This window comes from Ursus americanus, chromosome 13 (genome assembly GCF_024610735.1).
Source record: "Ursus americanus isolate L20-20 chromosome 13, mUrsAme1.1.p, whole genome shotgun sequence".
Taxonomy (NCBI): Eukaryota; Metazoa; Chordata; class Mammalia; order Carnivora; family Ursidae; genus Ursus; species Ursus americanus.
In genome coordinates this window covers 59,267,382-59,295,293 of record NC_142139.1, presented here as the reverse complement: position 1 = coordinate 59,295,293, position 27,912 = coordinate 59,267,382, and the positions used below count along the sequence as shown (strand labels likewise).

Below are 27,912 nucleotides of genomic sequence, written 5' to 3'. Positions count from 1 at the left end.
TTCGCTTTTAGGAAAGACCTACATCAGTACCTGTTTTCACTGACCAAAAGAAACTCAAAGAGGATGTTTTGCTTTACAAAAAAAATCCATTACTGTACCATAGGACTTTCATAAAAGTGAAGTGGTGTAACTTGAATTTTTAGAAAGTTGGGGATACTCTTCCCTATATGCCTTTTCGGCTTATGAAATGTTTCATAGGAACATTTTACTTTTGGAAAATAGGAGAAACCTGTACTTCTTTTTCTTTATTAATTAGTCCAATTTTCAACTATATGTAAGTACGTTTTTTAGTCTAATTAGAATTTTAGGCTTTAAATTTAGATAGATATTTGTAAAAGTACATCTGAAAATCTCATATAGCTTTTGAATATCTATCTTCTATCTATCTATCTAAGTAGGCTCCATGCCCAGTGTGGAGCCCAATGTGGGGCTTGAACTCCTGAGATCAAGACCTGAACCCAAATCAAGAGACGGACACTTAACTGACTGAGCTGCCCAGGCGTCCCTTGAATATATTTTTAAATACAATCAAACTACTAAGCACAGTAACAAAATTATTTAGAGGACAGAGTTATGTCACCTTTATATTCATATTAATATTTACATTTTAGTCATTACCAAACTCAAAACTATCATTGGCTATATATAAGATCAGTATAGTATTAACATACCACAATTTTACTTTATTTTTTTTTTAATGATTTTTTATTATATTATGTTAGTCACCATACAGTACATCCCTGGTTTCCGATGTAAGGCTCGATGATTCATTAGTTGCGTATAACACCCAGTGCACCATGCAATACGTGCCCTCCTTACTACCCATCACCGGTCTATCCCATTCCCCCACCCCCTCCCCTCTGAGGCCCTCAGTTTGTTTCTCATAGTCCATAGTCTCTCATGTTTCATTCCCCCTTCTGATTACCCCCCCTTTCTTTATCCCTTTCTTCCCCTACTGATCATCCTAGTTCTTATGTTCCATAGATGAGAGAAGTCATATCATAGTTGTCTTTCTCTGCATGACTTATTTCACTTAGCATTATCTCCTCCAGTGCCATCCATGTTGCAGCAAATGTTGAGAACTCGTTCTTTCTGATAGCTGAGTAATATTCCATTGTATATATGGACCACAACTTCTTAATCCAGTCATCTGTTGAAGGGCATCTCGGCTCCTTCCACGATTTAGCTATTGTGGACATTGCTGCTATGAACATTGGGGTGCATATGGCCCTTCTCTTTACTATGTCTGTATCTTTGGGGTAAACACCCAGTAGTGCAATGGCTGGATCATAGGGTAGCTCAATTTTTAACTTTTTAAGGGACCTCCACACTGTTTTCCTGAGTGGCTGTACCAACTTGCATTCCCACCAACAATGTAGGAGGGATCCCCTTTCTCTACATCCTCTCCAACAATTGTTGTTTCTTGCCTTGTCTATTTTTGCCATTCTAACTGGCGTAAGGTGGTATCTCAGTGTGGTTTTGATTTGAATTTCCCTGATGGCTAATGATTTTGAACATTTTTTCATGTGTCTGCTAGCCATTTGTATGTCTTCATTGGAAAAGTGTCTGTTCATATCTTCTGCCCATTTTTTGATTTGTTTGTTTCTCGTGTATTGAGTTTGAGAAGTTCTTTGTAGATCTTGGATACGAGTCCTTTATCTGTAGTGTCATTTGCAAATGTCTTCTCCCATTCCGTGGGCTGCCTCTTAGTTTTTCTGACTGTTTCCTTGGCTGTGCAGAAGCTTTTAATCTTGATGAAGTCCCATAAGTTCATTTTATCTTTTGTTTCTCTTGCCTTTAGGGATGTGTCATCACAATTTTACTTTAACTGGAAACACCTACAAAGAAGAAGTAGATAATTTGAGAAGGATCTACAAAAGAATTATTTTTTTATTGTATGAAAGCAATAGATATTCAGCCAGTATGGGTCAAACTAACAATGCTATTGCAATTCAAGAGCTGCTGACACTGAACTACCATTTCCTAAAATAGAAAAGTAGTGTTCACTTCCTCTCAAGTGATCCCTATATTTTCATATTGTATTCTGCAGCTGTCATTGTTAAAGTCTAATTTGTTGACCATTTTGATACAGTGCTCTGCAAATTGAAAAATAAGTCACTAGCCTGTAAAAAAAAAACAGCCTTATTGAGGTAAAATGTACATACATTTCGCCCATTATAAGTGTACAGTTTAATGATTTTTTGGTTAATTTATGTAGTTGTGCAGCCATAATCCATTTTAGAACATTTCCATTACCTGAAGAAGTTCCATCATGCTTCTATACAGTCAGTCCCTGCTCCTACCTCCCTAGGGCAACACTCTTCTACTTTGAGTCTATATATTTGCCTTTTCTAGAAATGTCAGGTAGACAAAATCATACAATATGTTGTCTTTTGTGTCTGGCTTCTTTCACTTAGCATGTTTTTAAGGTTCATCTATGTTATAGCTTGTATTGGTGTTCATTTCTTTTTTCTTTCTCCACTCCTTTTTATTAATAGATAGTAGTCTAATGTATGGATATACCACATTTTTGTTTATTGATTCATCAGCCAGTGGACATTTGGATTGTTTCTAGTTTTTGGCTATTACAAATAAAGCTGCTGTAAACCCTCACAAGATTTTTTTGTGTGTGGACATAGGTATTCTTCTCTGTTAGGTAGATACCTAGGGGTGGAATTGCTGAGTAAATACATGTTTAAATTTTTAGAAACTGCCAAACTATTTTATATAGTGACTGCACTATTTTATATTCTCACCAGTAATGAATGAATGTACCAATTTTTCCACATCTTCACCAACACTTGCTATTTTCTTTTTAAATTATAGCCATCCTAGTGGGTATGAAGTGGTGATCTTATTGTGGTTTTAATTTGCATTTTCCTTATGATTAATGATGTTAAACATACTTCATTCATATGCTTAGTAGCCATTCATCATTGACTTTTTTAGCATAGACTAACACCTGGTCGCCTATGTGCAGAAGGGTGAGTTTTTGCACACACACACACATATATACATATCTCATATGTAGGTATATGTATATAAACATACCTATGTAACTAGCACCCCAAAGTATAGCATGCTAGGCATACGGTTTAACACATATTGTTAACTTTTATCACTTTCTGAATGATGAAAGAAGACCCTTTTATCCCTCTTACCATTTGTTTCTACTTACATATGTTATAAAAACCCACAAGACATTATTATTATTGTAATTTTAAAGAAGTAATAGTCATTTTAAATTTATATAATTACCCTTGCTTGTATTCTTTTTTCCTCCTGAGGATTTAAGATCATTTTCCTTAATCAAGACTGTTGGCAGTGACTTCTTCCAGCTTTTCTTTGTCCAAAAACATCTTTATTTTGCCTTAATCTTGAAAGCTTTTCGTCTGGATAGAAAACTCAAGGTTAGCAGTTTTGTTTTTTGTTTTTTTTTTCTTTAACAATTTAAAGATGTCATTCTGTGGCCTTTTGGATTTCATATTTCTATTGAAGGGTCAGCATCCACTTACTGTTTTTAAAATTTACTATGTCTTTTTTCTTTGGTCCTTTTAAGATTTTCTGTCTTTAGTTTTCAAATTTTTTATTATGTGCTCCAAATCGTATCTTATACTAGAGAAGATTTGATCTTTCCTCTATTAGGCAGAATCAACGCCTCTAATACGTAGAAAGATTATCTTAATCCAATGAGGGAATGAGCTGTATGTATCCAGGCTGGGCTGTAAAGTTTAGTAAGACCCAGTTCACCTCTGGCTCATTCCTGTTCTTCAGACACTGATGAGTTTTGATTGAGGGATTGGTGGTCTGTCTCTGTCTCCTTAGGCTAGAAAGACTATGGAAGATTCATTTCTGCTTTTTGATGGTTTTGAGCTTGTCTCTCTACATTCCCACCTACACAGCTTCAAAAAATGGCAGATATCTTCAGGAAGAGACCGGTCTTGTATTTGTCACTGACCCTCTCCCTCCAGCCAGACTTTTGTCCTTTAAGCACCATGAAACCCTGGGAGATTTCACTTTGTTTTTAAAACTTCCTGGCACAATTTTTTATCTTTCTGTACCACCTCAGAATTCAGCCCCTTTAGGTGGAAAATCGATTTCTGTATATTTAGGGGTCCTCTAGTTTCCAACCGATTGTATTAACTCCACGCAATTGCCAAAAGCTTGCTGGATCCTCTTTCCCTTAGTGAAGGTCCTTCTACCTGGGACAAAGTCCGAATGATCCTCAGTTCCTTACCTAAAATCTATAAATTCTCCTCAAAAATCATCAGCACACCTAGGACAGACAGCATACCTGTCCAGAATTTTAGTTTGAATTATTTTCTGATCGCTTTAATAGATATACAATGTATTTAAAAACATGATTTTTGCAGTTTGTCCTCTTTTTTTTTTTTCTGATTGTGGCAGTGGAGGCTTTTAGAAAGTAAATAACTTTTTGGGGGACATTTAATTCAAATCGATTCACAAAAATAGTCGATAGTTTTTTTGAAGAAAAACAGAGTACTTTATTTTCTTACCATTGTTCATTGAAATTGCTAGCAGTAGAATGAAAGGTTTTTGTTTTTTTATCTTAACCTGCATTTTCATTTCTTCAGAAATATATTGTTGTGGGACGCCTGGGTGGCTCATTCGGTTAAGCGTCTGCCTTCAGCTCAGGTCATGATCTCAGGATCCTGGGATGTAGCCCTGCATCAGACTCCCTGCTCAGTGGGGAGCCTGCTTCTCCCTCTCCCTCTGCCTGCCACTCCCCCTGCTTCTGCTCTGTCAAACGAATAAATAAAGTCTTTATATATATATATATAATTGAATTACATCACTAATTACATCGCTAACTACATCACTTCTACACCACATTGAATCTCTGGAGTCAGTATACAGTTAGGCCTCAGAACCAGTGGTCTCCCCACAAGTGAATGTGCCTATTTGATAATACTCTGGTATGCTTATCCTTCCCCTCTCATGCCTTTAAAAACAACCTAAAAATATTAAATTTCAATATAAGACTAATCTTTGAGAAACTAATATGTGTGCAGGGTAGTGTTTTTCAGTTTTTTACATTAACTAGGCAACTTGAGAGAATAAGAATTATCTTATATGCAACTAACCTTATGTAGAGAATTTTAATTTTGGCCGACTATATGCGTTAATCAAGAAATAATAAAAAATAATTGTTGAGTTTATTATTTACTGCTTTGTATGTTGGGGGAGGGAATTTACAAATAAAAAAAGACATATAATATTCTCTTTTATCAGGATTTTCCAGTCTGGTTTAAGGATCATATTAGGAAAAGTCCAAATTTTTAGGGTAAGTGAATGAAAAAAATGATAGGAATTTCAATAGCACAACTCAGATCATTTCTACACAATCCTGTCAGATTGACATTGTAGATAATTTCCAGTTTATCTACAGAATAGCTCTTTATACATATAGATAGGGGACCTACTTTGGAAACAACTTCAGTCCTCACTCACAATTAGCTTATTCGTAAATATTTACGTTGCTACAATTTGTGAGAAGCTGAACTTAGGCAAAGTTTGGCAAATAAAGTTTTATATTCCTATCATCTAGGGGGATCCCCTGGTTAAATCATTTTACTAGAAGACTAAGATGACTAATATTGTTTAATCTAAAGTTTGGTCTATATAATTTATTACATTTGAACAGCTATAAACTTTACTTCAACAAATACTGTTTTGAAATAACTAGGCTCACAACTAATTGGTATTCTTATAACCAAAGGATTTCTTATATCTTGAATTATTTATCTTTAAAAATTTTTTTTTTTAAAGATTTTATTTATTTATTCGACAGAGATAGAGACAGCCAGCGAGAGAGGGAACACAAGCAGGGGGAGTGGGAGAGGAAGAAGCAGGCTCATAGCAGAGGAGCCTGATGTGGGGCTCGATCCCATAACGCCGGGATCACGCCCTGAGCCGAAGGCAGACGCTTAACCGCTGTGCCACCCAGGCGCCCCTATCTTTTAAAATTTTATTTGTAATCTCTTGACCACTAACAATAGCAAAAGTTAAAATATTTTCCCACATTATGAACACATACTCACAGAATTATAGAATCATACAATTTAAGAGCTGAATGATACCTTAGAGATGATCCCCCAAATCTCATTTTACAGTTTGTGAATCAAAAACCTAGAAATATTAAATGTAATGTTCAAAACCACAAGCCCTTGCTGGATTTTAATTTATATATTCTTTTCTTTTTTTAAAGACTATTTTAGAGAGAGAGAAAGTGAGCGAGTAGGGGGAGGGACAGAGGGAGAGAATCCTCAAGTGGACTCCCCAGCGAGGGCAGAGCCAAACACAGGGCTTGATCCCAGGACCCTGAGATCATGACCTGAGCAGAAACCAAGAGTCCGATGTTCAACAGACTGGGCCACCCAGGTGCCCCTTAATTTATACATTCTTTATGAAGAACAAACACTTTCTTTTTCATCATACTAATAACAACAAATTTTAGACAGTTATTTTTAAAATATATGAAATTGATGTGTTCCTGAAAGAAGGTTGAATTTTTAGAAAACAATCTTATTTTCCTATTTAGAACCATAACAACAGTAGACGCAAAGGAAAGCCCTTTAGGGGCTCCTGGGTGGCACAGTCAGTTGAGCATCTGACTCTTGAGCATCTGACTCTTGATTTCCACTCAGGTCTTATCTCAGGGTCCTTGGGATTGGCGCCCAGGTCGGGTATTGTGCTCAGCGGGGAATCTCCTTGAGGATTTTCTCTCTCTCTCTCTTCCTTCCTTCTGCCCCTCCCCTGGCGCGTGCTCTCTCTCTCTCAAATTAATTAATTAACCTTTTTTTTAAAAAAGAGAAAGACCTTTAGTATATATCTTTATAGGACATTTTAGTTTTCTGATAAAGTTATAACAGTATGCCAGGTAATTCATAATAGTGAACCAAACCTCTTGTGTATTTAACCCATCTTTACAGAACCAAATTTGGTACTAGATTTCTTGTGTTACCAGATTCTGCATATGGTTTTTATTCCAAAAAGAAAAAAAGGTGGTTCTATAACCAACAATTGTCTAGATCTCATTTAAACTTTATCACTTCACTGTGCTTTTTGATGTTACTTCTAGACCAGGAAGTACAGCCTAAGAGTTAAGTCTTAGCATCCAAGGTAATAGCAGATTCAATACAGAAATGTTTTCCTGTTCTCCACCGTGATGGAGTGAAGAATGGAAATTGGAATGGGAAGGGTTGGTTCCTTCTGAGGGCTGTGAGGGAAGATTCCAGGCCTCTCTCCTTACCTTGTAGATGGCCTTCTCCCTGTGTCTTTTCACATTGTCTAACCTCTGTGCCTTTCTCTGTGTCCAAATTCCCTTATAAATTTTGTAAGGATACCCATCATTGGTTTAGGGGCCAACTCACCTCTGTATGACTTCATCCTGATTACATCTGCAGTGTCCCTATTTTCAAATAAGGTCACAGTTATAACTGTGCTATAAAAAGCAGATAAAAATCCAAATTGACAAATCATACTATATTATTCAAATAGCAATAAACCTACTTTTAAAATTTATTTTTAAATTCAGCACAATATTGGGCAGCCAATATCCATTTCTAAAGAAAAATCATTTTTAAAACCCTTGTTTTTATTAGTAAATCTAGGTAAAGAGCTGCTGGTTTTGAGTTATTTTTGGCCAGGGTTACTGAATACAAACCAAACAGGCACACACAGTCTAACAAATGCCAGTGAATTTACTGAGAAAATAAGAATATTAAAATCTGTTGAAACCATCAGTGCAACACACGGGGAAAAAATAGACCTCAAAACTAAATACAATACAGAAATAGCATACTAAGATGTCAGTGAAAGACCTGCCACTTTGGGAAAAGCAGCTTGTGATGCTGGTAAGCAGTTAAGGTAGCTTTGGTGCGCTCTTACTAGACACTAAAATGAAGGTTCTTAACCTGGGCCTGGAGGAGTGTGTAAAATGCTGCACTATGCACTTGGAGAATATAAGCAGTTGCGGGGGTGGGGGGCATTCATTGCTTTTTAAAAAAGTTTTTACATTATCATATAAGAGGGACGAGACAGATAAGAGGTGACAGATAAGATAGCGAAAGCTGGGCAGTGGCCGGGAATCCCAGTTCTCAGCACAGCGCTGGTGCGAGGGTGAGCCGGGCCCAACTAGGCGGTCGCTGCTGGGAATCCCGAGCCGGAGGGAGGGGGCGGAGCCAGGGAGACAACGCCCGCCCCCGCCCCTTCGGGACCCCAGGGCGCCCTTGTTTACCTCCGGGCATTGGACACCCGAGACAAAGGGGGAAGGGAGGGAGGGACCTTCTGAGGGAAACTCCACCGGCGGGAAATGCCTTACGGAAAGATCGTTAGGTAACACCACACGAGAGGCGCGAACAGCCGCGCCCCCCGCGCCGGTTCCCAGGTTCCCCGTCACCTCCGGTCTTCCTGGGGTTCTATCCTAGCCTCAGCGACAACGGACGGAGCTGGGCAATCGGCTCGCAGGCCAAGCTCCTCCGCCTCTCTCCATTTGCTATTCTCTGGACGGGACAGAGCAGGCCGTTTGGGGTCACACGGCAGAGCGACTACAGCTCCCAGGAAGAGACAACGCTGTGGGGCCGAGTTGGGGCGGAGGAGAGACACGACCTGGACAGTGGTAGGGGAAGGGGTAGGGTGGTCTACTCGTTACTTCAGCACCTGTAAACTGTGCCGCCTCCGACCTCTTAACAACCCTATTTCCCGAGTTGGTATTTTTAAATCTGGCGGGGCTTTCCCTTTCAGGCCAACCACTCCCCCCGTTTACGGCCCCAGCCAGTCAGCGTCAGGCCCGCCATTTTTCAAACCTTTTTCCCGCCGCCAATCAGGATCGAGCAGTACATTCCTCTCCTGACCGGTTCTAACGGGTCTGGGAGTTAACGACCTGGGCGACCCACCGAACCTGCTAGGCTGGGGCTGGAGGGACGGGCCTGGCGAGACATCGGCCAATCGGAGGCCTCTGTGGCGATAAGGCGGGGCCTACGGGAGTTTGAATAATCACCAGAACCAATCAGAGAGGCGGGGGTGTGGCCTGTGGCCCGGCTCGTCAAGTTGCCGTGGCGCGGAGAACTCTGCAAAACAAGAGGCTGAGGATTGCGTTAGCGATAAACCAGTTCACGCCGGAGCCCTGGGAAGGAAGCGTCTCAGTTGGATCCGGCCTCTCCGCGGGACTCTGAGGAAAAGCTCCCACCAGGCAAGAATTCCCTTCAGCCCCTTCGTGTTCGGGGGTCTGCCGTTCCCCCTTTCCTCATAGCCATCTGGCCGGGTTGGGCACTGTGGCTCCCGGGGTTCGACCCGGCGAGCGGAATCGGGGCTGAGGGCGGGTGAGGGCCAGGGGCCGTGGAGGGCGGGCGGCCGGGGCCGGCGGGAGGGCGGGACGCTCGGCCAGGCCCGGTTTCAGTCGTTTTTTGAATGTCGGTCGTGAGGCGACAGCTCTTTGAGTGGGGCCGGCGACGTGGAAGCCGGGGAAACATTTCTGTCAGGAAAAGGGTTTCGACGGCGCCCGCGGCGTTGCCTTCCTCAGCCCGGGCGGAGGGCGGGCGGGCGGCGGGTGGAGGCGTCTCGGGCCTTCGGGAGCGGCGTGGTGATCGCGCGTGAGGCGCCCGGCCGCGGCCGTGCCGGCGGGTGCCGGGAGGAGGCGTGTGCGCGGAGGCGGCCGCCCGGGGCGGGCTGGCGGGGGAGCCTGGCGTCGGCCGCCTTCCTCGCGAGAGGGGGCGGGCGCGTATTTGGGCGGGAAGCCGAGCCCCGCCAGCGTCCACCCACCGCCCCGCTCCCCGCTAGGTAGACGCCGTCTGTCACCATGGGTAAAGGAGACCCCAACAAGCCGCGGGGCAAGATGTCCTCGTACGCCTTCTTCGTGCAGACGTGCCGGGAAGAGCACAAGAAGAAACACCCAGACTCTTCCGTCAATTTCGCCGAATTCTCCAAGAAGTGTTCGGAGAGATGGAAGGTGAGAGCGGAATTAGCCAGGGGTTTTTCAGGTGTGCTTTTTTTTTTTTTTGGACTAGGACCCTAAATGGGTAGGTAAACTGTAACCTTCAACTTTGCTACGGTGGTGACTCGCCCAGATATTTTATTTTGAGTTTTGGGCAGATTACCCTAGGTTTTCGTTTACCTCGTTTATCTCCAAGACTAAGACTGCTAAAAGTAAAGTGCTGCTCACCAAGGAAAATGTGGCCCTTAAGGATGGTCTTGATGTGTTTTGGATGCCTGTAGCTTATAGCTTTGCTGTACTTTTATTCTTCCTTTCATGCCCATAGACCATGTCTGCAAAGGAAAAGTCGAAATTTGAAGATATGGCAAAAAGTGACAAAGCTCGCTATGACAGGGAGATGAAAAATTATGTTCCTCCCAAAGGTGACAAGAAAGGAAAGAAAAAAGATCCCAATGCTCCTAAAAGGCCTCCGTAAGTTCATTTTCAGATCAAATTGCCCCTTAATTTTCCACTCAGTTTATTAACTCCGTTGCTTCCTTTCAGGTCTGCTTTCTTCCTGTTTTGCTCTGAACATCGCCCCAAAATTAAAAGCGAACACCCTGGTTTATCCATTGGGGATACTGCAAAAAAATTGGGTGAAATGTGGTCTGAACAGTCAGCCAAAGATAAACAACCATATGAACAGAAAGCAGCTAAGCTAAAGGAGAAATATGAAAAGGTACATTGTCTTAACCTTTTAAAGCCAAGATATTTTCTAAATAAGGATGTTAGAAGTTGGTATGAACTGTAGAATTAGGAAGTTTAGTTAATCTTGTATTTATGGTTGTCAGCTCTATTTGGAGAAGGACTAGTGAAAATTGTACATTTAAGAATGTAAGCTAATTGAGAAACTTCCTTTTTTTTGAATGAAATCAGTGTTTGTAGCATTGGTAGATTCCTGCATATAAACTCATTCATAGTTCTGGGTCTCTAAGTTTTAAGAACTAACTTGTTTTATGTGGATGTACCTAAAATTTGAGAGGGTGGGCAACGTGAGGTAAATGGACCTCGATAGTGAAAGTTCTGACATCTACAACCTCATCAATTTACTACATGAGCTTTCTAAAGCCTAAAGAATAAATGCTCTCAAAACCGAGTTTAGACTCTGAATCTTCTTTGGACAGTCATCAGGGTTATTGGTCAATAATCTTAGATTGTTTACAACTTAGTGGTTTTCAGAGTTGAGTAATGACACCGGATGCTGATTTTATTTTTTGACAATATTTCAGGATATTGCTGCATATCGTGCCAAGGGCAAAAGTGAAGCGGGAAAGAAAGGCCCCGGCAGGCCAACAGGTTCAAAGAAGAAGAATGAGCCAGAGGATGAGGAGGAAGAGGAAGAGGAGGAAGAAGATGAAGATGATGAGGAAGAGGAGGAAGATGAAGAATAAATGGCTATCCTGTAATGATATGTGTGGAGTGTGCGTGTGTGCTCAGGCAATTGTTTTGCTAAGAATGTGAATTCAAGTGCAGCTCAATATTAGCTTCAGTATAAAAACTGTACAGATTTTTGTATAGCTGATAAGATTCTTTGTAGAGAAAATACTTTTTTAAAAATGCAGGTTGTAGCTTTTTGAGGGGCTACTACATACAGTTAGATTTTAAAGCTTCTGATGTTGAATGTTTCTAAATATTTAATGGTTTTCTTAATTTCTTGACTTGTGTATTGTAGCACAGCAAACTTGTAGGAATTAGTATCAATAGTAAATTTTGGGTTTTTTAGAATGTTGCATTTTGTTTTTTAAAAAAAATTTTGTAATAAAATTATGTATATTATTTCTATTGTCTTTGTCGTAATGTGCTAGGTTAGTTTTCGCTTTAAAAATGCTTAAGGTTTGGAACCACATCAACTTTTTCTTGTATTTCTGCCTAATAGTTCTCAGATACAGTTGATGGAGTAAAATGTTTGGTTAAAAGAAAGTTAAACATGCCCTTATTCTAATTTACAAAGTATTCTTTAAGAAATAGATCTGGAATTTAATGAATTTCTAAAATCGGTGCAGTTTTACAAAATGAGTAAGTTTTTTTTATTCATTTTTACTAACTTGTCCCTTGGGTTTGTTTTTGTTTTTTTTTTAACTGACGCTATCTTTAGGGAAACTTTCTCTTTAATATGAGGCAGAGGAGCTAATACAGTGAGTATATACCTAAAAACAAATTTTTAAAAACATCTATAGTAACAGGTTGAATTTTCTGTTGATTATGAGCTAGTTCAAGGTGGAATACCAGAATGAATTTGGAGTTATATCTTTAAAAATTAGTATAGAATTTTGGATAACCTTAAGAAAACATTCGAGGTGGTTATTGTGATTTGCCATTACTAAATTTCACTAGGATTTATATTTATTGGGGGAAGCAATTAATTTGAGAAATGCTCCTTTGAGGGAGCAGTTGCTTCTATTTGAATTAGAATTACTGTTTTGAATAGTTATCAGAGGCTTCTAGTGAAAGTCAACCTCTTTTGGTCAAGTGGTGACAGAAGAAACCTATTTGTTGATAGTTTCATAATTAAACCTGACAATCCTGATTATCAAGTTTTAAAATAGTCAAAATTCTTATTACCCAGCCGTGGAAGTTTTGGTTGTTTATTTTATGCCATATTTGAATAAGTATTTGATATCATTAAACAGGAAATACCAAAGTTTTGTTAAATGGAAGTGAGGTATTAGCATAATTACCAGAGCAAATAGACAAAATCTGCAGACCGCTGATTGGCCACCTTAGTCTTATCCCAGTAATTGCACATTTAAATTTGGAGATTTTGCTGATCAAAATGAAAAGAAATTAATATTTAAAAAAATAATTTCTGGTATTAAGTGGCTTAATAGTGCCAAAAAATTAGGGTAGTGTATTTTAAAGACATAATCCGGGTCTGGATTCCCCAGCAGTAAATACTAGCTTTATGAACTTTATTTTTTGACCTTATATCTCGCCATTTGTAATATGGGGTCAGTACCCACTTCACAGTGTTTTAATGTTAAAGGAGAAAGTTAAAAAACTACCCAAAGCACTACCTAGTGTGTAAAGAGATTTTAAATAGGAGTTATTAAAATTGAAATAGGGTAAAAGTCTTGTTTCCTTCAGGATTTCTAAATCTGAATTTCTAGACCCATGAGGCAGACATATCAGACTTGTCATCTTTTTGGGACTGCTTTAATTTTCTTCATATAAAACACTTGAATGTGTCTAAGCTGAGAATGACTCATTCTTTTAATTAAGAGCTGATCTAGAGTAAGTTCAGGATTTAGGGTGAGTAATGTTGGATATTTTTAAGTGTGGATCAAGATTTCCAATCTCAAAGATTATATCAGCAAATTTTCATGACTAGTTTACTTCAAGGAATGGTTCTGTTGGAAAGCACGGAAATAGGGGTAAGAATTAGGTTCCATCCCAGACCAGCTGTTCATGAAAACTCCCCTTTTTTTTTCTTTTAGGAAATATGTCATATCTTCATGATACAAAATGTAAAACAGCTATGTAGTGGGTAGTCCATTCTTGATTCCCAATTGCCTGGTTCTAGAACCCAGGAGGCAACCACAATAGTATAATTTATCCTTCAAGAGAGATTTAAGCACTAAGAATCATATATATATATATATTTATATATATAAACTAATACTTTAATAGTTATATATGTAAATACAAATATGCTTTGTGCTTATATATAAAATATTTTTATATATAATTTTTAATAATTTTATATATAGTAAATACAAATAAATACATAATATTTTTATATATAGATACTACACAAGTGGAAGCTTTGTATATGTATGCTCTGCCCCTTATTCTCATTTTAGAAAATGTTCTATCAGTACAGTACAACAGAGTGACACTTTCAGTAGCTAGCTGCATAGTATCCCATTGCTTGGATCATAATCAGTTCCCTAAAGGTAGGTGTGTTTTTTTATGAGCAATAATTGCAATGCATATCCTTATATATAACAAAAATTTTAAGTTTGTATATTTTAACATTTGATGATTATAACCACCAAAACCTGTACAGTTGACCCTTGGAAAAAATGGGGCTTATGGGAGCTAAATCCTGCCCCTCATGCAGTCGAAAATCTGCATATAACTCAACTTTCCAAAAACTTTACTAATAGCCTGTTGACAAGAATCTATACTGGTAATATTGTCAATCAACACATACTTTCTGTGTTCTATATATTTTATATTGTATTTTTAAAGTAAGCTAGAGAAAACGATAGGAAATCATTTAAGAGAAAATACATTTACAGTACTGTACTGTAAGAAATCCACATGTAAGTAGACTGCACAGTTCAAACCCACTTTGTTCAAGGGTCAACTGTACCTGGTATATGCTGGAAACCTCTTAACATTTTGTTAACTTAATAAAGCCTGCCAAAATTGGTCTCAATAGAAGTACTACTACATACGCCACAGCACTGAATGTTTTAGAGTGTCTGTTTCCTCATCTCAGCAACATAATTGTTATCAAACTTTTTAATCTTTGCTATTCTGATTTATAAAAAAATGGTTCCTCCTGTTACAACTTGAGCATATTTTTATGTTTAAGAGCCATTTGTTTCCTGTGGTCTTCTGTCTCATGGGTCTCTATTAGTGTGGAGATTAAGGAAAGTGACCCTTTGTGACTTGAATTGTAAATATTTTTGTCCTTGTCATTTGCCTTTTGACTTTATGATGTTTTCTTCATGCAAAGTTTTATGTGGGCAATTTTATTCTTTAGTGGTTTTGGGAGACCTTTCCCACTCAAAGATTATAAAGATTATCTGCTTTCCTTTAAAAAATAGTATTTAAATCTGATCCTCCTGGAATTTAGTTTGGTGAAAGACTCCGGTAGGGGCTCAAATGTCTTTCCAGATGGCAGCTACTACTTTGGTCTTTTTATTTGTAAAAGCTGGGTTAGGAGAGCCTAAGGTTTCTTACATATTGGTGTAGTCAATTGCAAACTTGCTCAATGGATGACAGTATGCCTTTTTGTAAGTATTTTGTTTTTTAACAGCATTATTTACTGTAAGTAGTAAATCATAAGCTTGTCTTAGACTAGTACAAATATAGCATTATCTTAAACCTATTACCACATATGCCACTAAAAATGTTTTACAAAGCAGCAATTATTTTATTTCTTGGGGAATAGCAAGAAGAAATAAAACAGCTGTTAGGTCACTGCACAAGATCCAGTCCTTTTAAAAATAAAACATCTCTCTAGAAATAACCCATTTTTGGACTCATTCTCATGAGATTCCTATTGGAGACGATGGCATTTTCAGAGAAAGGTAGGATATTGGCAGGAAATGCGAAGCTCTATAGAGTGTAGACAGGGAAAAGGGCTGGATGTGGTAAAGTGATGAGCATCCAAGAAAGTAAGCTCTATGAGGGCAATTTTAAAAAATTTTGTATAATGCTCTCTACTCTGTGCCAGAAACGTAGTAGGTACTCTATATTATAAACAAAAATGCCCAGGATAAAGAGGGCAGCTACTATTTAGTTCAGTCCTGTCGTTGGATGGAAATGTGGGTCTAGGATTCCCAGATATCCCAAATTTTCAAGTAGAACCAGAAATCTAGATATTTTTTAAAAAGCGTAATCTGAATCATAAATGTTGGCAATGAATTCAAATGTCAGGTTCAAAGAAAACGTCTACAGGTAAGATACTACCCAAGGGTTACCAGTTTGCCATCTGTAAATTAAATAGGTAAATAAATGTAAGATCACTGGTAATATTTGAGTTAGGACTGTTGATAGGTTTATATGCCTTCCAGCTAAGCATTGTTTTCATAGTTGTATAAGAAACTTCTCACCCTGACTGGAAAGTCCTCTGACTTCTTTCCTGTAGTAAATGTACATACAGACGTCGTTTCTGAGGTCTTAGTGGAATTTCATTGTGCTCCTGGGCCTCTCTTTAGGATTTACAGTGCAGACTTTTCCTTTAGTGAGCCTCATCCCAGGAGTTACCGTATCTATAGAATAGTGGGCTCAGGAGCACAGATCATCACATTTAAAGAGGAGAAAAATAACTTCTAAGCAACATGGAGCATCAAACTTCAGAACTGGAAATGATCTTTATATCAACCAATCCAGTCTCCTTCCTTCAGGAAGACATGCCAAATATCCTAGGGCAGCAGGTAAGATAGTAAAACACTAACTCACTTACATTTGTTATTTATTTGATTCTTCACATTTTTCCGATAAAGATGAGGTGGCTTATACAAAGGATAAATTAAAATACAGACCGGGAGCACCTGGCTGGCTCAGTTGGTAGAGCATGCGGCACTTGATCCTGGGGTCATGAGTTTGAGCCCCATGTGGGGCATGGAGATTACTTAAGAAAAAATACAAAGGGAAAAACAAGGTTATGAGGGAGATTAAGAGTGAGAAGATGAGTTACACTTGGGACTTGGATTAGAGTTGAATAGGTCTCTGTTTCTTACTGGTTGGTAACATCAGACAAATCATATAACCTTTCAATTTCCTCGTCTATAAAATTAGAAATTTTGAGGATTTTGAGGATTAAATGGGGCAATATATTTAAGACACTTATCTGAGTGGCAAGTGACAGTAAATAATAAATGTTAGCTAAAAGTATACATACCAATATGTATGAGTTAATATAGTTGCTATGGTAAGAGTATATTGAGATTTTTTAAATCATTTTTTTTCTGTGATGATAAGTGTACTCTTTAATCCTCATCTCCTATTTCACCCATCCCTCTACCCATCTCCCCTCTCACAAGCTTTAGTTCGTTAAGCGTCTGTTTCTTGGTTTGTCTCTCAATATTTTTCCTTTGCTCATTTGTTTTGTTTCTTAAATTCCACATAACAAGTGAGATTATATGGTATTTGTCTTTCTCTGACTTATTTTGCTTAGCATTATACTCTCTAGCTCCGCCCGTGTTGTTGCAAATGGCAAGATTTCATTTTTTTAATGGCTGAGTAATATTCCATTTTACACACGCGCGTGCGCACACACACACACACACACACACTTATCCATTCATCTGTTGATGAACAAATGGACACTTGGGCTGCTTCCATATCTTCGTTATCGTAAATAATGCTGCAATAACTATAGGGGTGCATGTATCCCTTTGAATTAATGTTTTGGTATTTTTGGGTAAATAGCCAGTTGTATGATAACTGGATTGTAGGGTAGTTCTATTTTTAATTTTTTGAGGAACCCAGTTCTGAGATTTTTGACCCTCAAGGTAGAGAGGAAAACAATGTTACATGGAAAATACAAATAGAAATTCCTCCTACATGGTTCTGAAAGTACTGATAGTGAACTTCTTTATGTCCTTGACCTAATGTCCTTTTTATGTTCTTGACTCCCAATGCTAAATTTGAACTTGGACAAGTTGTTTAATCTATCACATATAGATGTGTGACTTCCTGTATGTTTCAGTTGCCTTTAATTTTACAAAAAGTATTTGCTGGTCATGTCTTGGGAATTGCATTCTTCACTTAACATTACCCTACTAACTTGTTTCTAACTATTTCATGCTCATTGCTGTGTAATATTGATGAGTGTTTAGGTTGTTCTTGGGGGTTTTGCAATTGTAAATGGCAGTGCTATAGAAATTCCTGTACCAATTTCCTGGTATTCAAGTGCACTCCCCTCCAGTAACCTTCCCTGTGAATTCCAGCTGTCTCAGCAGCACCAAACTCTACTGTCTCCTCAGCTCACCAGTATCACCACTGTTTGAGCTCCATTTTCCTTTACCATGATCACAAAAGTTTTCCCAGACGGACAGACAGACATGGTAAACCTGGGGTTCACCTTGCATGTTTCCTTTCTCTCAAGTATCACAGTCTGCTTTGCCTATTATCCAATTCCTCAAAACAGCCCATATATTTTGTCCAGTTTATAGCTGTTTAGGACAGCAGGGTAAGTCCAATACCAATTACTATGTCATGGCCAGACATGGAAGTCTATGCAGTTCAACTTTCTACTAAAAGTTTTAGTTTTGCTTTGTACATTTAAGGATTAATACAGTTGGAGTTTATTTGCCCATATCAAAAACCTGAGAAATTTCATTTAAAAGTAATTTTAGGACATGATCTTAAACATTCTTCAGGATGCACTTAGTTCTATCCAAGCATTAAATTAGACCACTAAAAACTATATTTTACAAATGCTATATAAATGATGAGGTGTAGAGATCATTTATTGCCTTATAGATAAACATTTTACCCCCAATTTAAGCAGCAGAACTTCTGAGCTTCATTTCTTCATTTGTAAAGTGTGGGTAATGTCATCTCATATATGAAACATAGGTACACACAGGTAGCCTTTATATAGGGTTTGCAGTGTAGGCCATCTTCTGATTAAAAACAAGTTTTAAGGCCTTGAAACCAGATAATAACAGCTAATATTTATATTACCCTGACTATATGCCAGGAACTATCCTAAGCATTTTATGTATATTCATACAATCCTAATAAAATCCCACAAAATACGCACTTATTTTCCCCGATTTGCAAATGGGAAAATTGAGGTACAGAGTTTAAATAACTTTCCAAGATTATAGGAGTAATTTGTAGTGGAACAGAGATTGAAAATAGACTGGTCCACCATACTATATTCATTCAGATGAGTAGATTGTAACATCCTTCTATTATGAAAATAAGGAGCCCTCCCCATCCCACCTCTGCTCAGATGTGGGCTCAATTACGGACATTTCAAAATCTTAAAAATGAGAATTGCAAAACAATTATTAAATTTAGAGTCTATCCTTCCTTTAATCTCAATTCCAGGAAAGAGTGGTCCACAAAAACCATTCTCTGTCCATTTTCCTGCAACTGACTGATTCCAATGAATGACATGCATTTTCATAGTGCTTGATACTTTTTAAATCTGCTTTCACATGGATTAATTTTAACGTACCCAAATGACTGGCCTACTAGGGATCTGGCTCAGATCAAGTACTTACCACGTTTTCCACTGAATTATAAGTGCATTTTTTTTTTTTTTTACAAAGTTAGAGTCTGTCAGAAATGAAATATATTCCAAGATTCCTGTGAGACTGTATTTTAAGAAATAAGTGAGCCCCCGTTTACTCCAGTCTGGTCTTATGTGACTTTTTCAAATTTCTTTGGTATAGCAGCTGAGAATTAGAGGATATGACAATAGCCAAGTCAACTGAGAGAAAGTTTCCCAAATCAACACTGAGACTTACTAGAATGTCAGCAGCCCTATCTTCTGAGATGTCACATGTTTTGCCTCAAGGTCCTACGGTCTGTTTGTTTTTTGGTAGGCTCCTTTCTCTCTACTCGATCTGTCAGGTTGTAGAGTTTTGACCTAAAGAAATTTTTGCTTTCAACAGGCAATTCTATAGTCAAATATACTGCCAAGAAAGATATGTGTTGCTGGGGTGGTTTTTTATAATTGGATAAGTGACTTCAGAAAAAAATGTTATATATAGGCAACTAGAGACAAAAATAAACTTTTATGTTTCCTTCCTACAGATAAGTAAGCTCCAAGTATTCCAAGCATATTCTAAGCAGAATTATAACCAATATTCAAGCACATACTCAACATATAACTACAGTATAAGATATTTTAGCTATTATGTTAGTGTATTTTATAAACAATAAAATCAAGTAATTATTTCAAGCATGCAGTGTTTGGATTTAGAAATGATTACAAATACTGAAAAAAACCCGTGGATTAAAATACAGTATTTTATTTTTTTCTCACCTAAAAAACAAGCAACCCAGAATTAAGATATACATAAACTTCTCAAATTTATCCCTAATAAAATTTGAATATTTATACAATTTCTACAGAAACATACAGTGTATCAAAATCTGCATAAATCAAATTTATAAAATGTGTAGAAATGCATAGTGATATTATCAACTTACAAAGCAAGGATATGGGAATTATTTCCAAAGCAGCCTACAGTAGAAAATAGTCATGTGGCAGCAGCTTCTGATGTTTTTCATGTTTGGTAAGGTTTCCGATTTCAATATATAGAATCATTTTCATAGAGTATCAACGAATTGCACAAAATACCCATTTAAAATTTACATGCACAGTTTATGTGCCACCTTTCTTAGGCCTATGCATAGTTAACAAGGTTATAATCTATTCAACAAGGAAAATGGAGCCTATTTGCAAAGACACAAGTAATTAAAGTACCAATTCTCTTAGTTTCCTTTTTATAGTTGATTTATTTTGCAGTTGTATAAGCATATATAAATGTATTCCTTTTTAAACATCCCTAGAGATGAGCGAAAGTTAAAATGGTTGATCACAGATCAGTAGCAAAATATAAATTGACAATTCAAAATTATAAATAAAACTCTGTTCAGGATGTTTAACTCTGACTCTCCAAATTTAAGAGCTAAGCTTGGAAGAAACAAATTTGTAGGCTTTTCTTCTAAACAAATGTAGATTTTTTTTTTCTTTCCTTTTTTAAGCTTTAATTAAAAATAGTTCCCTCTGGCAGTAGTTTGTGAAATTCCTTTCATTGTAATGATATCATGATTACAGGATCAAAAATGCGTAATTTACTTGCCGTTCCCCACTTCATCAGTTTTTTCCTTTTTTCTTTTCTTTTTTTTTTTTTTTTTTTTTTGCACTCAGTGTAGCATTTTAATATTTTGGGTAACAAAAGACTATTATTTAGAAATTAAAATTTAATTGACCACTTGCGCTATTCTGTTTTCCTATAGTAGATACTATCTTAATGTTGAAATCCAAACAAGTCTTCTTTTCACTGGAAAAATACTAATAGAAATAAGCTTTCTAAAAAAAAAAAAATTAAGAAACACTAGGGAACTAACACCTAACCTAACAGAAGTTCATATTTGTTAATGAACTGTATTTTTAAATAGCCTTTTTTTTTAATTTAAAAAAATGTGCAGGGGATTTCATTTGGATGAAGAGATACATGAAACATCCATTCACTCTTGGCTTCAGCGGTTCCACAGCTGAGGTTGTAACTCACAGGAGTTTTGTAAGGCTTAATTAAATAGGGGCTTGGAGAATGAACCTTGGATGTATCTACAGTGGTATTTTGTTGTTTTTGTTACCCCCACACTTCAAGATTTCAAAACTGAGAATTCTCTGTAGTGATAGGTATTAGGGAAAAGTAAATCCCAAATGTCAGTGGATAATTTTTCTCTGGTTGGTGGACCCCCTTTGCTATCTTAGGAGTCAGCATCAACAGAGAGCGCTGGGAATGCCAGCGAGTGAGGGAATTGATGCCAATCTTCAACCCTACGAAATAGCCTTGGATGTTCTATACGGTCTTTTCTTTTTCAAGCCATACAACATTCAATTTCAGAACAAATGGTAGCACATAAATTCATTTTTGAGTAGTGAAAGTATTCCTCATCCAGATGACAATTCCATCATTACCATCCTATAAATTTCATCAAAAGCTCTTGAAATATATACTGAGAAATGAAAGAGGCACTAAATGTGTTGAAATTCACCTTTCAAAAAAGCAGCATGACTGTGAAGGAAGGCCACCTTGGCTAAGAACCTGTGGCAGTGCTTCATAAAGATGTAAAATTAAATAAAGACACAACAGGTTGATAATCACCAAGTTATATATGAAAGTCTGGTTACTCCAACCTTTTTTTCAAGTGTGTTTAAAAAAAAAAGATAAAATCAAACTGCCTTTCAGACCCCTGAGTGTAATCCCAAAGAAGACAACGATGCTTTTAACTCTGTTCTAAATAAAACAGAGCTAAACGCACAAATTACCAACATCATCTTAAAATAAAACAAAAAAAGATGTAAACATCTACAAAGTTTAAGGTAAAAGCAGTTTTGTAAACAGTAACTGCAGATGATAATGTTATTGTAAAATCACAGTTTATCAACGTCCTTCAAACTGATCCAGAGGTTCTGGGTTTGGAGCTGTACAGAGTTAATAGTAGTTGCAGCAGGTTTCAGGCGGTTTTCAGTCCTGTATAAATTTATGTGTCAGTAGGTAGGTTATTGGTTTCTTTCATTCTTTCTAAACACTATGGATGTTGTTCATTTCCCACTTTTGAGTCATTTTACTGGAGTCGCAATCAGAGATGAACACTTGATGGAGGACGTCGGAACGATCTAAGCACTTTCCTGAAGGAATGTGAGTAAATCTGTGCAGGCTCTGGAAAACAAAGGACAAAGGAATTTTAAGTTTGTACTTCTTTTGGTATCACTGACATTCGAAGTCATCACCTGGCTTTCACAAGAAGAGAATTCAAGCAAATCGGACAGGCTTAAACCAGCCTTACCTCGGACTTTGGATTATTCCTGACCACCAGTCTTTTTTTTTTTTTTTTTTTTTAAGATTTTATTTATTTATTCAACAGAGATAGAGACAGCCAGGGAGAGAGGAAACACAAGCAGAGGCAGTGGGAGAGGAAGAAGCAGGCTCCCAGCAGAGGAGCCTGACGTGGGGCTCGATTCCATAACGCCGGGATCACGCCCTGAGCCGAAGGCAGACGCTTAACCGCTGTGCCACCCAGGCGCCCCTGACCGCCAGTCTTCTAAGCCCTTTTCCTGTTAAGTCCTAATGTACTGCTGGTACCTCAAATTCAATGGTATACAAACTTCAATTCACTGTCGTCCCCTCCAAACCTACTTCTTCAGTTCCCACCGTGGCTGACGGCAGTACCATCCTTCCAGGCCTCAGGACAGAGGCACTTCATGCTACACCTTCCTTCCTTCCTTCCAATTGTAGCAGTCACTGAGGACCGATACCTGCAATGTCTCTGATCTCTAGCCTTTCCCAGACCCACTGCACAGGCCTTAGGTTAGCCCTCACGCCCTGCTGTCGATTTCTTTAATATAGCTCAGGGCTTCTCATACTCGTAGTCCTCAGAGACTATCTAAGATTGGGTCTGTAAGGCCAAAACTATCCTTATAATAATACAAAGACCCCATTTGCCTTTTTCATCGCACTGACATTTACACTGATGGTGCAAAAGCAATGGCAGGTAAAAATGCTGGGGCCTCAGCATAAATCAAGCAGTGACGTAAGTGTGCTAGTCGTTTCATTATTCATGGCCATAGATCCACAGCTAAAAAAGAAAATGCTAGTTTTACTTAAAGATGTCTGCGTTGAAACAGTAAAACTTACTAGTTTTATTAAATCTTGACTCTTGAGTATACCTTTTTTTTAAAAAGTATTTATTTATTTATTTTAGAGACAGAGCGAGAAACAGTGTGCAAATGGGGGGAAGGGGCAGAGGGAGAGAATCTCAAGCAGACTCCCTGCTGAACACAAAGCCTGCTGAGGGGCTCGGTCCCATGACCCTGAGATCATGACCTGAGCTGAAACCAAGAGCCAGACGCTTAACCAGCTGAAGCACCGAGGCGCCCCTACCCTTAAGTATACTTTCAAAAGTATTCTGAGATGAAATGGAAAGTGTGCATAAAGCACTTCCACATACTGAAGTACAGTGCTTATCGGAAAGAAAGCATGTGTACACTTGTTTGACCTGAGAGTCCGACTAGCCACTTTTTTCCATGTAACGTCATTTTGACTGGAAAGGACTACTCTGAAAGGACAAACTATGGTTATTCAAACTTGGGACTGGGCAGACTTTCTAGAGAATGAAGCCTGTCACTTAAAAAAAAAAGGAACACTAATCTGACAGTATTTGTTGCCACTGATAGAATTTGACTTTTTTTTTTTTTTAAAGCTTTTATTTATTTATTTGACAGACAGAGAGGCAGCAAGAGAGGGAACACAAGCAGGGGGAGTGGGAGAGGAAGAAGCAGACTCCCACAGGAGCAGGGAACCCAATACCGGGCTCGATCCCAGAACGCCAGGATCACGCCCTGAGCCAAAGGCAGACGCTTAACAACTGAGCCACCCAGGCGCCCCTAGAATCTGACTTTTCGAGCAAAAATTAGAGTTGTGGAAAACGTGTACCCACCACCATGAACTCGGCAGCTCTACCATGAAATCAGTGGTTATATCTGTGATGTTTTGACACTGTTTAGTGCAATGTGTCAACACGTGGAAGATCTACATAACTTAGGGAGCCAATATTTTCCAAACAAGCAATGCATGATGTTACAACAGCAGACAGGAGTAAAAGATCCTTTCGGCGTGTAAGACAGACCAACGGATTTTAATGTAACATAGGGCAAAATGTTCACTGGTATGGTTCTACACTGCAAAAAACACAGTTATCTGAAAAGGCTATTAAATTAATCCTCTCTTTTTTTTTTTTTTAAGATTTTATTTATTTATTTGACAGTGATAGAGACAGCCAGCGAGAGAGGGAACACAAGCAGGGAGAGTGGGAAAGGAAGAAGCAGGCTCATAGCGGAGGAGCCTGATGTGGGGCTCGATCCCATAACGTCGGGATCACGCCCTGAGCCAAAGGCAGACGCTTAACCGCTGCGCCACCCAGGCGCCCCTACCTAATCCTCTCTTTTCTAGCCGAATGTTCGAGGCTAGATTTTCCTCATATACTTCAACTAAAACAACATATCACATCCAGTTGAATGCGGCAGCAGTATGAGTACCCAGCTGTCTTCTACTAAACCAGACATTTATAGGGATTTGCAAAATCATAAAACAATGCCATTCTTCTCACTTTTGGAAAACCAGTAATTCGTTATTCAAAATTATTTATATTAACACGTAGTAGGGTTATCACTAACTTTTACATGAATTAATACATACGTACAAATATAATACAATACGAATACATGCTTACAAAATTTCTCAGGTTTAATTTGCAATTCAGAAAATATTTTTAGCTATGACCTAGATAGATAAAATTTGTTGGGGGGGGCAGGGTCTCAGTAATTTTCAAGGGTGTAGAGACAATCTAGAGACCGGAAGTTTGAGAACTGCAGACTGAGCTGATCTGCTTATCAGTCCATATTTCACAAGATTCCTGGAGTTATTTTCCTAAAAGTATCCACTGTTTCCTCTCACTGGGTTCCTCAAAGTTGTTCACTCTCTGAAACTTACAAAACGAAGTCCAATGTTCTTTCATGTGGACTACAATTTAGGGGACCAAACTAACCCTGAGTCCTAGGCTTTACGACTCACTTTCATCCCGTGCCTTTGCTCACCCAGTTTTTATTCATTCTCTATGAAAAGCCTTTTTCTATCTCAAGATCTGGTACAATGATACTTCTCTATTAATCTCTCCGTTGTTAACCTATGGCATTTTACTTATTTTCATTTTTTTTTTTTCTTTTCTGCCATTAGAATATGATGGGCTTTGGCTTCTTTTTGAAGTCACCACATCATCGGGCCCCAAGGAATATTTAGTAACGTCTGATGCACGAATGTGTATTTAATGCTGCGGCCTTTAAAATATCGAAAACACATACATTCTGTTTTTCATCCACGAAACTACTTCTGGATGGTAGTTTCTGGTCTGCCGTCGCCTTCATTGACTGTTTTACTCATACTACTCTCGACGACCCCCATCACTTATTGCTATTATTCACCTTTCTTTGTGGAAACAAATGCTCTGTTCTTCAGGGTTTATGTTAACCTCCTCCTTCCTGACTTGTTACAGGAAGAAAGTCAGCCACTGACACGGACTTACCACTTCATAGTGATTATCTATGAATGACGATAACCGGGAATATGACGCTGGGTCATAACACCGTCACTACAGAGCAAACAAGTGCTTGCATGAGAGACACGGTTTGATCACGGCCACTACACGAGTAAATAAAGTTGAGGGCTGCCAGGTTCTTTCAGTGTGGGGCAGCTTTCCCAGCTTTGTGTTTCACAATAAATTGATTTAGTCAAGTCTAGACACTGAAAATTATACATAAAGACATTACTATGTTGGAATCTTCAACTCAGCAAAGAACCTGGACTATTCACAGCTGAAAGTGAAAAACTGTGCCTGTGGTGTCAAGTGAGTAACTACACTTGACCTTTAAGGCAGTATTTATCCAGTTGTGATAAAGAAATGGGAAGGACCAGGGGCGCCTGGGTGGCACAGGGGTTAAGCGCCTGCCTTTGGCTCAGGGCGTGATCCCGGCGTTATGGGATCGAGCCCCGCATCAGGCTCCTCTGCTGTGAGCCTGCTTCTTCCTCTCCCACTCCCCCTGCTTGTGTTCCCTCTCTCGCTGGCTGTCTCTATCTCTGTCAAATAAATAAATAAAATCTTTAAAAAAAAAAAAAAAAAAGAAGTGGGACTTCCAAGTGGTATTTGTTTGTCTCTATCGCCACCTGCTGGACAACATGAACTATAAATGCAATATTATGGAAATTACATATATGTATATATATAAACACACACACATATATACATATATATACATACATATATCAAGATTTATACACCTAAATTCCAGATGGTAGGTATTATTAAAGTGAAACAGCAAATAATACTATTTCAGGAGCTGAAATGCACAATACCTTGAAGTACTGCCACTCCTTAAACTCATTCAGATTACAGTGCGTGATCATAACTTTCGATCCATCTGGCCCCTTTGTCAGACACTGGTCATACTGCATGAGTTGATTAGCTTCGTTGATTCGAAAAAGCTATTAAAAAAAAAAAGAAAGTAAAGTAACAAGGCACCTTCTCTGCTGATATACATTATTTAAAAAAAAAAACTTAACTCATAATTAAACTCAATGACTATCTAATTTTTCTATAATTTTTCTGTATGCTTGGAATTCTGTGTCCAAAGATAGAAACTATGTCCATTTTGATATTAGCGAAGACTCCTGCTAACACTTAAAGGACTATGTTCCTCAGCCTCTTAGATATAGAATGGGTCATTCACACATATTTATTATGTACCAACAGTATGAGCGGATGAAAAAGTGGAAACAGAACTGATGATGTTTCACAATCTAAACCAGAGATAAGAACAATATCCACATAAGGAAGTAAGAAAATCTATTAGCGAAATAGAGCTTCCCGGCAGTAACATCCTAGCTTATTAGGGGGAAATGCGGAAGACTGAACAATACTTGCAAGTAAAATTACTACAGGGTTACATACTCACAGAGGAATATATTCTAATCTCTTATATGAGACAGAAATCCTAGATGCAGATTGCTTCTGTGAAAACCCAACACTGCTATCATACCCCCATCTAAGTAAATGCTTTAGCACTATCAGTTTTTTACAGAATGTTTTACTTTACCCAAACAAACAAAATTATCGAATTAAAAAGCAAACAAAACCCCGTGATCAGTAAGACTAGCTGCTCCATGGCAGCAAACTATAAAAACACGCAAGTATGCTTATTTACCTGATTCCCTCCCATCCTGTGGCAGGGTCCTAGTTCAACAAAGCCTCCGTTTGTCTTCCCCATGCTATCGATGCAGTAAACAGTCTCAAGCCCTCTGATCTACAAAAACGAACAAAGAACCAAAAGGCAGGCAACAGTTGAGCTGTAGTGAGCTCCAGCAGCAGGGTGAGAGAGTTTCATGCTAAGTACTGCAGTTCACAGCGGAAATCTGGGTGTGTGTAATGCTAGGTTATGACGGTCTTGTCAGTCTTTGAGGAGCTCAGAGTATACCAGTCATCTCTGAAATCATTTATGGTTTTGAAGTCCGCTCTGGAACGGGCTTACGCCAACTGAGGGCACTGGTCTATAGATTTTGATAAAATACCACAGAAGAAAAAAATGAAAAGATATCATGAAATACAATTCCAGGTTCATGAAAATTCATGTGGATGAGAAGCAAACAGAGCAGTTACCCACCCCCAGTGGTAACAATCACTGGCCCTTGATGTCTAGACCAGAATTAAATATGTTAAGGTAACTCTTCCAAATGGCTGCGTGACAATTTTGGCAGCTGTCTCCAAGGAGCCCACGGGGCAAAAGTTACGGCACACGGGTCAGGCAGTGAGACTCTTCTCTGACTAATATGGGTGAGAAGCACACACAGGGGTTCATCTCTGGAACGCACATTTTGTATACAACTCACCTTTTTCCTTTTCTGGAAATACTATATATTTGTATCTCAATTATGAAT

At 38.4% G+C, this 27,912-nt stretch overlaps 2 protein-coding genes and 1 long non-coding RNA gene across 6 annotated transcripts in view; 1 reads left to right on the top strand and 2 right to left on the bottom strand.

The window, feature by feature from the left end:
• Positions 1–1,224: 1,224 nt before the first annotated feature.
• On the bottom strand, positions 1,225–8,919 carry LOC148109100 (uncharacterized). 2 transcript variants are annotated; one of them, XR_015726532.1, is made up of 4 exons: positions 8,829–8,919; positions 7,395–7,432; positions 3,259–3,392; positions 1,225–1,838 (listed from the first exon to the last, which is right to left on the bottom strand). It is a non-coding gene; the product is annotated as an uncharacterized LOC148109100 (long non-coding RNA). The 2 variants fall into 2 exon arrangements; XR_015726531.1 differs by lacking the exon at positions 8,829–8,919 and adding an exon at positions 8,423–8,668.
• Positions 8,920–9,057: 138 nt separating this feature from the next.
• Positions 9,058–11,770, top strand: HMGB2 (high mobility group box 2). 2 transcript variants are annotated; one of them, XM_045799428.2, is made up of 5 exons: positions 9,058–9,214; positions 9,802–9,970; positions 10,281–10,426; positions 10,499–10,673; positions 11,224–11,770. In XM_045799428.2, exons 2-5 carry the CDS (start codon positions 9,821–9,823, stop codon positions 11,383–11,385), a joined length of 633 nt encoding a protein of 210 aa, XP_045655384.1. In that variant the 5' UTR covers positions 9,058–9,214; positions 9,802–9,820; the 3' UTR covers positions 11,386–11,770. The 2 variants fall into 2 exon arrangements, with proteins under 2 accessions (XP_045655384.1, XP_045655385.1); XM_045799429.2 differs by having other exon boundaries at positions 9,069–9,214; positions 9,806–9,970.
• An 8,606-nt stretch (positions 11,771–20,376) lies between these two features.
• GALNT7 (polypeptide N-acetylgalactosaminyltransferase 7) overlaps positions 20,377–27,912 on the bottom strand; it is a 137,271-nt gene continuing 129,735 nt past the window's right edge. For both annotated transcript variants that reach the window (XM_045799431.2, XM_045799430.2), the window contains exons 10-12: positions 27,183–27,281; positions 26,335–26,463; positions 20,377–22,089 (exon numbers count right to left, since the gene is read on the bottom strand). In XM_045799431.2, the coding sequence (XP_045655387.1) occupies positions 21,952–22,089; positions 26,335–26,463; positions 27,183–27,281 (366 nt within the window). In that variant the 3' untranslated portion in view covers positions 20,377–21,951. The remainder of the gene's footprint in view (positions 22,090–26,334; positions 26,464–27,182; positions 27,282–27,912) is intronic.

Excerpts from the sequence above, each read along its gene's own strand:
- HMGB2 (XM_045799428.2), top strand. The coding sequence starts at position 9,821 with ATGGGTAAAGGAGACCCCAACAAGCCGCGGGGCAAGATGTCCTCGTAC. Across the intron at positions 9,971-10,280 it reads AGTGTTCGGAGAGATGGAAG|ACCATGTCTGCAAAGGAAAA; the intron begins GTGAGAGCGGAA and ends TCATGCCCATAG. Across the intron at positions 10,674-11,223 it reads TAAAGGAGAAATATGAAAAG|GATATTGCTGCATATCGTGC; the intron begins GTACATTGTCTT and ends ACAATATTTCAG.